The 10,792-nt window shown below is 59.9% G+C and overlaps 1 protein-coding gene across 1 annotated transcript in view; it reads right to left on the bottom strand.

Annotated features, from left to right (window-relative positions):
- Positions 1-754: 754 nt before the first annotated feature.
- The window catches only part of CHD8 (chromodomain helicase DNA binding protein 8), a gene marked incomplete at its 3' end in the record, with an annotated part of 16,342 nt that continues 6,304 nt past the window's right edge, over positions 755-10,792 (bottom strand). Inside the window, exons 2-24 of the mRNA XM_010573974.1 lie at positions 10,047-10,409; positions 8,906-9,279; positions 8,320-8,434; positions 8,044-8,238; positions 7,869-7,937; positions 7,729-7,784; positions 7,284-7,401; positions 7,112-7,195; positions 6,859-6,996; positions 6,632-6,753; positions 6,294-6,537; positions 6,011-6,187; positions 5,472-5,615; positions 5,125-5,380; positions 4,588-4,801; positions 4,304-4,499; positions 4,042-4,209; positions 2,898-3,077; positions 2,679-2,789; positions 2,372-2,583; positions 1,182-1,381; positions 936-1,092; positions 755-844 (exon numbers count right to left, since the gene is read on the bottom strand). Of these exons, the coding sequence (XP_010572276.1) occupies positions 755-844; positions 936-1,092; positions 1,182-1,381; positions 2,372-2,583; positions 2,679-2,789; positions 2,898-3,077; positions 4,042-4,209; positions 4,304-4,499; positions 4,588-4,801; positions 5,125-5,380; positions 5,472-5,615; positions 6,011-6,187; positions 6,294-6,537; positions 6,632-6,753; positions 6,859-6,996; positions 7,112-7,195; positions 7,284-7,401; positions 7,729-7,784; positions 7,869-7,937; positions 8,044-8,238; positions 8,320-8,434; positions 8,906-9,279; positions 10,047-10,409 (3,983 nt within the window). The remainder of the gene's footprint in view (positions 845-935; positions 1,093-1,181; positions 1,382-2,371; positions 2,584-2,678; positions 2,790-2,897; positions 3,078-4,041; positions 4,210-4,303; positions 4,500-4,587; positions 4,802-5,124; positions 5,381-5,471; positions 5,616-6,010; positions 6,188-6,293; positions 6,538-6,631; positions 6,754-6,858; positions 6,997-7,111; positions 7,196-7,283; positions 7,402-7,728; positions 7,785-7,868; positions 7,938-8,043; positions 8,239-8,319; positions 8,435-8,905; positions 9,280-10,046; positions 10,410-10,792) is intronic.

Here is a 10,792-nt window from a genome sequence, read left to right as displayed (position 1 = left end):
GGGCTGGGGCACCCCACAGCTCCCCAGAGAGGGGCTGGGGCACCCCAAAGAGGAGCTGGGACACCCCAAGACACCCCCAAAAGGGGCTGGAGCACCACAGAGAGGGACTGGAGCACCCCAAATCACCCCAAAGTGGGACTGGAGCATCCCAAAGAGGGTCTGGAGCACCTCAAACCACACCAAAGTGGAGCCAGAGCACGCCAAAGAAGTTCTGGAGCACCTCAAACCACCCCAAAGTGGGGCTGGAGCACCCCAAGACACCCCCAAGAGGGGTTGAAGCACCTCCAACCACCCCAGAAAGGGGTCTGGAGCACCTCAAACCAGCTCATGGTGGAGCTGGCGCACCCCAAACCACCCCAAAGAGGGTCTGGAGCACCTCAAACCACCCCAAAGTGGGGCTGGAGCACCCCAAAGTGGGGCTGGGGCACCCCAGGACACCCTCAAGAGCATCTGGGGCACCCCAGAGAAGGTCTGGAGCACCTCAAACCAGCACATGGTGGAGCTGGAGCACCCCAAAGAGGGGCTGGGGCACCCCAGGACACCCTCAAAAAGGGCTGGAGCACCACAGAGAGGGTCTGGAGCACCTCACACCAGCTCATGGTAGAGCTGGAGCACCTCAAACCACCCCAAAGAGGGTCTGGAGCACCTCAAACCACCCCAAAGTGGGGCTGGAGCACCCCAAGAGGGGTTGAAGCACCTCCAAACACCCCAGAAAGGGGTCTGGAGCACCTCAAAGAAAGTCCCATGGACTCACCTGGCCATTGCCCCTGCCAGCACCTTCTCCGCCTGGTCCCCGATCACCTCCTGCCGCAGGTAGTAGAGCATCCGCACCCTCAGCAGAACCCTGGGAGATGGCGGGATGGGACGGTCAACAGAAAAACCCCAAAAAACCACGGAAAAGGGGACAAAGGGGACCTTCCAAGACCTCAACCTACTTGTTGCATTGGTGCTTGAGGTGCTTCTTGTAGCTCTCGTCTTGGAAGAGGGTATCGGGATTGTATTTGCGGATCCACTCGGCTTTGTGGACGTCAAAGGTGCTTTGGGACTTGACCTTCTTCCCCTTACGACCTCGAGGAACCGGGATGGAAAGACCTGGAGAAACGGGGTGGAAGAAGGAGAAAGACGTCAAGGTGGGACCTCAAGAGGTCCCCGGTTGTCCCGAAGCTCCTGTAGACCCTCACCCGAGTGGTTTTGGAGCTCCTTGGCCTTGCCGTTTTCGGTGGGGCTGATGAGATCCCAAATGAAGCCTTTGATGTTCTCGTCACCGCGGTAATGCAGGAGACAGTAGACCAAGATGGCCCGGCAGATGGTCTCCACGTCTCGCTCCGAAAGACGGCGTTTGAACCTCCCGTGGGACAGGATCTCCCGCCATCGACCCCAGCTGGCGGGGGAAGATGGGGTCAGTGGCCGGGGAGGTTCTCGGCTGGGGTTTCCCAACGTCCCAGCAGCCATCTCCACCGAGTTATCTACTCAAGGTTACCACCAGAGAAGAGCTGGAGCTTGTCCGCTCTCTCCTCCACCATCTACTCAAGGTTGCCACCAGAGAAGAAGTGGAACTGGACCTGGTCTGCCTTCTCCACCGAGTTATCTACTCAAGGTTGCCACCAGAGAAGAGGTGGAACCGGACCTGATCTATCTTCTCCACCAAGTTATCTACTCATGGTGGCCACCAGAGGAGACCTGGAGCTGGTCTGCTCTCCCCTCCACCATCTACTCAAGGTTGCCACCAGAGAAGAAGTGGAACTGGACCTGGTCTACCTTCTCCACCGAGTTATCTACTCGTGGTGACCACCAGAGAAGAGATGGAACTGGACCTGGTCTGCCTTCTCCACCGAGTTATCTACTCGTGGTGACCACCAGAGAAGAGATGGAACTGGACCTGGTCTGCCTTCTCCACCGAGTTATCTACTCATGGTTGCCACCAGAGAAGAGCTGGAGCTTGTCCGCTCTCTCTGCCACCATCTACTCAAGGTTGCCACCAGAGAAGAAGTGGAACTGGACCTGGTCTACCTTCTCCACCGAGTTATCTACTCAAGGTTGCCACCACAGAAGACGTGGAACCGGACTTGGGCTGCTCTCCCACCCAAATATCTCCTCGTGGTTGTCGCCCCAGCAGGACCACTCCCTCCACTAACCATCTGCTCATGGTTGCCACCACGGCAGAGCTGGACCTGGTGTGCTTTCTCCACCAAGAACCATCTCACAGTTGCCACCACGGCAGAGCCGGACCTGCACTCGGTCTGCTTTCCACCAAACATCTGCTCGTGGTTGCCACCAAACCACACGTAGACCTAGACCCGATCTACTTTCTCCACCAAGAACCATCCCGTGGTTGCCACCAGAGCACAGCTGAACCCAAGCCCGTCCTCACCCGTAAACCAAGAGGTGCTTCTCCACGCGGAAGCAGTCGGTGCGACCGTAGGCGTGGTGCAAGGCGTGGTGATGCCGGTCGTGGCGACGGGATCGAGGTCTCTCCTCATCCTCGCTCTCCAGGTCCGAGAACTCCACCAGGTCGTCGTCCCGAAGGGTGCTGAAATGTCGCGTCTGCTTACGCACCCGCGGCGTGTCGATCACCAGGTTGTTCTGGACGACGGGATGGAGAAAACCGATCAAGCGCTGCCCCGCGCCGGCCCCACCGCTGACCCAACCCCACGGTTGTCCCCCTTCCCGTCTCAAACCTTGCTGTTCAGCAGGTCCAGGTCCAGGTCGGCTTTCTTGGCCCACTTCTGCCAGAAATTGGGGTCATCCAACGCAATATCGGTGCGGTTTTCGGAAGCCACGAAGCTCGCCTGGGGTTGGGTGAGGAGTTCGGGAGATGTTCTCCGACAAACTCCGAGGTGGGAGATGTTTCTCCCCGCCTCCGGCTCGGCAACGGCGGGAAGAGCGCGCGGAAATACCTTGGCAAAGGTGGAACCCTTCCCCTCGCTCTCGATGGTGATGGTGGTGGTACGGCGCAGCAGGATCTGGTCGATGTCTTCCTCGCAGAACTTGGAGCCTTCGTCGTCCTCTTCCATGATGGCTGCGTAGGCCCCTTTGCGCAGCAGGTCTTCGATCTCCTTTTTGGAGAACTGCTGGATCTGCCGGGGAGAACGGAGAAGGGAGGTGAGCGTAGGGCAAGGCGGGTGGCCCATGGGACCTGCTCCCATCCCAAACCAACCCCAAGCCCCACGTCCCTCAAGATTAGGGTCTTCATTTCCCATTTCCCTTGGAGAAACCCTTTCCCAAGGTCTTCGCGTCCCGTTTCCCTTGGAGAAACACTTCCCCAAGGTCTTCGCGTCCCGTTTCCTTTGGAAAACCCTGTCCCCAGGCCCTTCCCAACTCATTTCTCCTGGAAAACTCCACCCCCGGGGTCTTCACAACATGTTTGTCTTGAAGGACCCCATCCCTACGGTCTTCACGCCCCGTTTCCCTTGGAAGACCCCATCTCCATCATCTTCAGACCCCGTTTCCCTTGGAAGATCTCATCCCACAGATCTTCACGTTGCATTTCCCTTGGAGGAGACCATCCATGGGGTCTTCACAAAGTGTTTCTCTTGGAAGACCTCATCCCAACGGTCTTCACGCCCCGTTTCCCTCAGAAGACCTCACCCCCGTGGTCTTCACGCCCCATTTCCCTCGGAAGACCTCATCCCTGTGGTCTTCAAGCCCCATTTCCCTCGGAAGACCTCATCTCCGTGGTCTTCAAGCCCCGTTTCCCTCAGAAGACGCTATCCCAACGGTCTTCATGCCCCGTTTCTCTTGAAGGATCCCATCCCCGTGATCTTCACGCCCCATTTCCCTCGGAAGACCTCATCTCCGTGGTCTTCAAGCCCCATTTCCCTCGGAAAACCTCATCCCCAAGATCTTCACACCCCATTTCCCTCAGAAGACGCTATCCCAATGGTCTTCACACCCCATTTCTCTTGAAGGATCCCATCCCCGTGGTTTTCAAGCCCTATTTCCCTCGGAAGACCTCATCCCCAAGATCTTCACGCCCCGTTTCCCTCGGAAAACCTCACCCCCGTGGTCTTCACGCCCCGTTTCCCTCGGAAGACGCCTCACCCCCGCGATGTTGCCCTCGCGTCCGCTCATGGACTGCAGCACGGCCTTGTCCAGCCCCAACTTGAGGCTGGCTTTATCGAACATCTCCCGCTCGTAGGAGTTGCGCGTGATGAGGCGGTAGACCTTCACCGCCTTGCTCTGCCCGATCCGGTGACACCGCGCTTGAGCCTGGAGGAAGGAAGAAGAGGGCGGGTGGGGATCAGGTCAGGATGAAGGCAACGCGACGCCAAACCCATGGCGGTGGGGCGGAGCCGGCGTCTACCTGGAGGTCGTTTTGGGGATTCCAATCGGAATCGAAGATGATGCAGGTGTCGGCGGCGGTCAGGTTGATGCCCAAACCGCCTGCCCGGGTGCAGAGGAGGAAGACGAAGCGATCCGAGTCGGGTTTGCTAAAGCGATCGATGGCGGCTTGCCGTAGGTTGCCCCGTACCCGTCCGTCGATCCGCTCGTAGAGGTACCTACCGAGATCACCGGAACCGCGTTCGGGGAGGGCACGAGGGTCCCCCCGCCGGGCCCACCCGTCGCCTCACCATCCCCCCCCCTCACCTCTTCTGGATGAGGTAGTCCTCCAAGATGTCGAGACATCGCACCATCTGGGAGAAGATGAGCACCTTGTGGCCGCCGGCTTTCAGCTTGGGCAGCAGCTTGTCGATGAGAACCAGTTTGCCGGCCGAGCGGACCATGGCCTGGAGGTGGAAGTCGTGGGGGACGTGGTGGTGGCAAGACTCCCGAAATTCGGCCAAGATCTTCTCCTCCGCGCCTGTCGGGTAGGGAAAGGACCTGTCAGCGGGGTGGGACGCGAGACCTTCTCGGGAGACACCCCACCAAAGCAAGACTCGAGGGGCATCAAAACCCAACCGGGTGAGCCGGAGGATCTCCCCCACCGCGACGTTGAGCCCAACGGACGGCTCTACGGAGGTTGGGGAAGGCAAACCCCAAATCCAAGAGGCCAAGTCCTCGGTGGAAGAAAGGACGAGGCCAGGAGAAGCAGGGACGGGGTGGCGTTAGCCCCTGAGGTCGTCCGCCGGCGGTGGGAGGACAAGGGATGCCCTGCCGCGTCGTTACCCACGTCTGGTTCCTCACCGTTGATGAGGTAGGGGTGGTTGCAGCACTTGCGCAGCTCCATCATGGTGTTGAGGAGGTTGGGCATGTTGGTGTGACCGGCGCCTTTGGAAAGGAAGGAGAAATTCTTCTCCAGGATGGCCCGGTAGTATTTCTTCTGAATGTTGGTCAACTCCACCTCAATGATGGTCTCTTGCTTGGGCGCCAGGTTCTTCTCCACGTCTTCCTTCAACCGACGGAGCATCATGGGCTTGAGGATGGCCTGGAGCTTCTGCACCTACAGGGGGGATCAGCAGGGCAACGTCACTGCGGGTCAGGAAGGACCCAAGTGGCCGGGGAAGGGTTCGGGGTCCTCCCGATGTTCTCACCTGCTCCTCGGTCTTGAGATCCCCAAAATCCTTGAGAAATTCTGCTTCGGAAGGGAACTGGGAAGGCTCCAGGAAGTGCAGCAGGCTAAAGAGCTCTTCCACCGTGTTTTGGAGCGGGGTGCCCGTCAAGAGAACTTTGTGTTCCTGATAACCAGGGGGTGTAAAACGTTAGGATTTGGGGTGGGGTAGGCATGGAACATGCCCAACCATCTCCAGGCATGACCAGCACCCCACACACACCTTCAGGACCAATCCCTGCGGCACGGGATGAGCCCAAACATCTCAAGATGCAACCAAGACCCCAAACACACCTCCAAAACCAATCCCCACAGCATGGGATGAACCCAAACATCTCCAGATGCAACCAAGACCCCACACAAACCTTCAAAACCAAGCCCTGCGGCATGAGATGAACCCAAACATCTCCGGATGCAACCAAGACCCCCCCCACACCTTCAGGGAACCCTGCTCTGCCCCACGGAGAGGAGCTGGGGTCTCCGTGTCCCCTTCCCCGTCCCCTTCTCCACCCCATCTCTCACCAGGTCCATGTGCTTGAGGCTGTCGAGCAACTTGCAGTTGCGGTTTTTGAGGCGATGGGCCTCGTCGATGATGACGCAACGCCACTCGATCTCCCGCAGCTCGGGGCAGTCGGAGAGGATCATCTCGAAGGTGGTGATGAGAGCGTCAAATTTGTAGGCTCCGGGGATGAGACGACCCTGAGGAGGGGACGAAGGTAGGGAGGTGGCTCCAACCTCATCCCCAAACCTCGGGGAAGAGTTTTCGGAAGCGTCTCGAAGCCAAGAAGACCCAACGGCATCCTACCCGCGAGTCCTTGCAGTACATCTCGTACTGTTGGATCATCTGCCGGGAGGCCAAACTGCCGTGGTAAACGATGCTGTTCATCTCCGTCCAGGTATTAAACTCCCGCTCCCAGTTAGTGATGGTGGAGAGCGGAGCGATGACCAGGAAAGGACCCCGGATGCCGACGTTGTAGACTTCTTGCAAGAAAGCGATGGACTGGATGGTCTTGCCCAAGCCCATCTCGTCGGCCAAAATGCAGTTCTGCCTGCGGGGAGGCAAACGTAACGGCCGGTCGGCGATTGGGAGCCGCGATAACGTCCCCCGTGTCGTCCCGCCCGCCGTCCCGTTCCGCCACTCGCCTGTTGTACCAGTTGAAGAGCAACCAGTTGACCCCTTCCAGTTGGTATTCGCGAAGCTGGTTGTGGTTTTTGTATTCGTGGGAGAGCTCCAGTTTCTTCCAGGAACCGGCTTGGGGACGGGGCTGGGCGGAAAAAGGAAGGCGGGGGGGATGGAGATGACATCGCTGGCTGCCAAAATCGGGGTGCGGGGGGGACGCGGGGAGGTGGAAGAGGACCCGGACGCTCACCAAACGCTTGAGTTCCGGGTGTCGCGCTTGGATGCGTTTGAACTCCCTGATCTTCCCCTCGTCTACGTCCTCTTTGAGCTCCCAAGTGCTGTCCTCGTAGGGTAGGGAGCACCACTTCACCAGGTAGTAGACCACCGGCTGCAACCCGGGGTAGGGTGGGGGGACAAAAAAAAGGGGGTGTCGGTGACGGGAAACGCCATTTTTTGGGGGGGACGGAAGTCCCCCGTCGCCCCGTTCTCTCCTCCTCGCTCACCTCCCCATTGTCTTTGTCGATGCTGTGGGACTCGTCCAAAATACGGTCTACCTCCACGTAGTCGGGGTTAAAAGGTTCTTCATCCTTTGAAGATGAAGAGGGGGGCGGTGAGCGGTCTCGCCAAACCCCCAAAACCCCTTCCGCGCTCCCCCCCCCTCCCCCAAACCAGCACCTCGTGGAAAAAGTGTCGCATCTGCGTCATCTTCGTCTTGAAACGCTTCAGCTTCTGGTGGATCCTCTTGTCCTTCTCCAGCTGGTCGATGGTGGCCCACTCGCAGTGGAGATAGGAGCTGGGGGGAGGACAGGGAACAGGGGGGCAAAGCGTCACGTCCACGTGGCAAAGCCCCCCCCCCACTGCGGCGAAGGGATTTGGGGGCTGTAAGGCCGTTTTTGAGCAACGTTGGCGCAAAACACCACCCTTCGTCGACAGCCGCCTCGTTGTAGAAGCGCCGACGAGTTGTTGGGCTCACCGCCGCGTCCCCTCCATTGGGTTTGGAGAGCTCAACCCAACCGTCGTGGCCCAACAAGGAGCCTGCCGGCGGGGCGGCAAGGGTCCAAACGTGCCGTAGACCCCAAGGGGACGCCCCAAACCCATCCCACCTCCTCCGGCCACCTACTAGTTCTTGTACTTGACGAAAAACTCCTCCAACTCGATCAACTGCCCCGACGGAAGCTGCGGAGAACCAGGCAGGACGTTAAGAGTCGGCAAAATGCCGGCAAAACGCCCCCTATCACCGCCACCACGGTGGTCGCTCACCTCTTTCTTCACCACCCTCATGGAGAGGACCTTGTCCACGATGGCCGCGTCCTCCTCGCTGGGGTTTTCCTGGAGGCGGAGAAGAGAAAAAGATGAAGATGACGGTGGAAGGAGACGAAGATCACGGCGGACGCCACAAAACGGCATCTGAGAAGATAAAGCAAAGACCCCCCACCACAAAAAACTGCATGGAGGGCAACGTCTCGCCCTCCGGCTCCGGCTCCGGGGCGGGGGGTTGCGGGACCGGCGGTTGCTCGGGTCGGACCGGCCCCGTCACGTCCAGCTCTTCATCCTCCTCATCGTCGGTGATCTTGATGTCCAAATCTTCAGTGTATTTCTTGCGCTTGACTTGCCGATTCGACCGCCGTTTCTGGAAAGGGGAAAGGAAAACAGGATGCGGCCCCCGTCCATGCCAAAACGGCACGGACCTCCGCCGGCGGCGTCTCCGTACCTGCACGCTGGTTTCTTCTTCTTCCCGCGGCGACTGCGCCGGCATCACCTCGGCATCCGAGTTGTCGGAGGAGGCGTTGCGCTTCCGTTTCTTCCCCACCACCGGTGTGATGGTGCTACCGGGGCGAGATGGGGGCGTTAGGAGGGCGGAGATGGGACAGACAGATCCCTGCTCTGGGGGTTTACTCCAAGGCCAAGGGTTGGGGAACAACGAGGGCCAAAGTCTGGGGACGACGGCCAACGCTGGGGGGCAAATGAGCATGGTTGGGGCGACAAAGACCACGGTTGGGCAACGATGGCCACCGTTGGGCGACAAAGACCACGGTTGGGCAACGAGGGCCGCCGTTGGGCGACAACGAAGGGCCACCGCTGGGTGACAACGAAGACCACGGTTGGGCGACAAGGGCCACCATTGGGCGACAATGAAGACCACGGTTGGGCGACGAGGGGCCGCCGTCAGGCGACAACGAAGACCACGGTTGGGCGACAACATCACAGCCACCCCAACGAGGACACGCACCCGCGGCCAAACCCCTCCCAGCTATATTTGGGTGAAAATACGTCGTTTTTCGGAGCTGAGATCTCACCTGGGTTTGCTGCGCCCCTTGCTCTTGCCGGAGCCACCTTGACCCTTGCCCTTGCGGGGTCTTTCCTCCTTGGGTCCCCCGCGCTCGCCGGCCCCTTTCCGCCGGCGCTTCCGCTCGCCCTCCTCCTCGGGCCGGACGCTGGGCAGCTCGTCCTCGTTGAGGACACGGGGGATGTTCTGCTCGCCCCGGGCTCGGGCACGGGCGATGGCCTCGGCTACGATGCGATTGGCTTTCTCCTGCTTCTTCTGGTGCTCCAGCTTGCGGCTTTCTTCCGAGGCGCCCCGCGAGCCGGGGCTGGCCAGGGCGGCTACTTCGCTGCTGCTCAGCACCTTCACCACCGATAGACCGGGAGAACTGCCCTGAGACGAGCCGGCCTGCGGAGAAAAGCCAAAAATTGGGGTGGCACCAAGGTTGGGCGCGATGGAGACCAAGGGTTGGGCGCGATGCCGCGGCCAAAGGTTGGGCGTGATGCCATGGCCAAGGGTTGGGCGCGATGGAGACCAAGGGTTGGGCGCGATGCCGCGGCCAAAACTGGGTGCAACTCCAGGACAAAAGCTTGGGTGCGACCAAAACCAAGAGTTGGGTGCAACGGAAACCAAGAGTTGGGCGCAATGATGTGGCCAATATTGGGCACAACGCCGCAGCCAAAGGTTGGGCGCGATGGAGACCAAGAGCTGGGCACAACGCTGCAGCCAAAGGTTGGGCGCAACTGGGACCAAAATTGGGTGCAACTCCAGGACAAAAGCTTGGGTGCAACCAAAACCAAGCGCTGGGCGCAACGGAAACCAAGAGTTGGGCGCAACGGAAACCAAGAGTTGGGCGGAACAACGTGGCCAAGATTGGGCGCAACTGGGACCAAAATTGGGTGCAACTCCAGGACAAAAGCTTGGGTGCAACCAAAACCAAGAGCTGGGCGCAACGCCGCGGCCAATGGTCGGGCGCAACAGGGAGCAAAATCGGTTGCAACACTAGAACAAAAACATGAGCGCAACCAAAACCAAGAGTTGGGCGCGACACCGGGACCAAGGGTTTGGCACAACGGGGACTGTAGTTGGACAAAATGCCGGGACCGCCCCCCCGACGACTGCCCCCCAGAAGCTCCTCAGCTTCCCGGTCGCCCCAAAACCTCGCCGACGCTCACCTGGGGCTGTAGAACCACCTTCAACGGCACCGTCAACCTCTGCCCCGTCCCCCCCACGACCTGCGGCACGGAGGAGACGGCCACGGGAGCCGGCTGCCCACCGGCGCCGGCGGGTTGCTGGAGGAGTTGGATCTTCTGAGGAGCTCCTGGTTGGCCGGCAGGCGGTTGTTGAACCTGAAGTTGGATGGTGACCACCTTGGCGGGTTGGCCCGGCGTCCCTTTGGCTTGACCGAGAGCGGCCAATTGGTTGCCCTGCAACACGATCTTGCCCGGTAAACTACCCAACACCACGTGGCGTTGGCCGGGGGGAGCGCTACCGCCCGGCGGCTGTTGGAGCACCAAAGTGATGCGTTTCGATTCGCCCTGGAGGAGAGATGAGGGAAAAAAAAAAAAAGGGGCGGGGTCAGGGCGAGGATGGGGATCTCTGGGGAGCGTGGGTGGGGAGCTGGAACTCGGGGACCTCGTTATGGGGAGGTGACCTCAATCTTGGGGACCTCAAGGACTTTGGGGACCCCGTTATGGTGTGGTGACCCCAATCTTGGGGACCTCAAGGACTTTGGGGACCCCGTTACAACGTGGTGACCCCAATCTTGAGAACCTCAAGGACTTTGGGGACCACGCTACGGGGAGGTGACCCCAATCCTGAGGACCTCAGGGACTTTGGGGACCCCGTTAAGGGGAGATGACCCCAATCCTGAGGACCTCAGGGACTTTGGGGACCCCATTAAAGGGGTGGTGACCCCAAT

The sequence above is a fragment of the Haliaeetus leucocephalus genome, unplaced genomic scaffold (assembly GCF_000737465.1).
Source record: "Haliaeetus leucocephalus isolate CR32 unplaced genomic scaffold, Haliaeetus_leucocephalus-4.0 Scaffold398, whole genome shotgun sequence".
Taxonomy (NCBI): Eukaryota; Metazoa; Chordata; class Aves; order Accipitriformes; family Accipitridae; genus Haliaeetus; species Haliaeetus leucocephalus.
The sequence above is the reverse complement of the archived record's forward strand: the minus strand, read 5'-3'. Positions and strand labels throughout refer to the sequence as shown.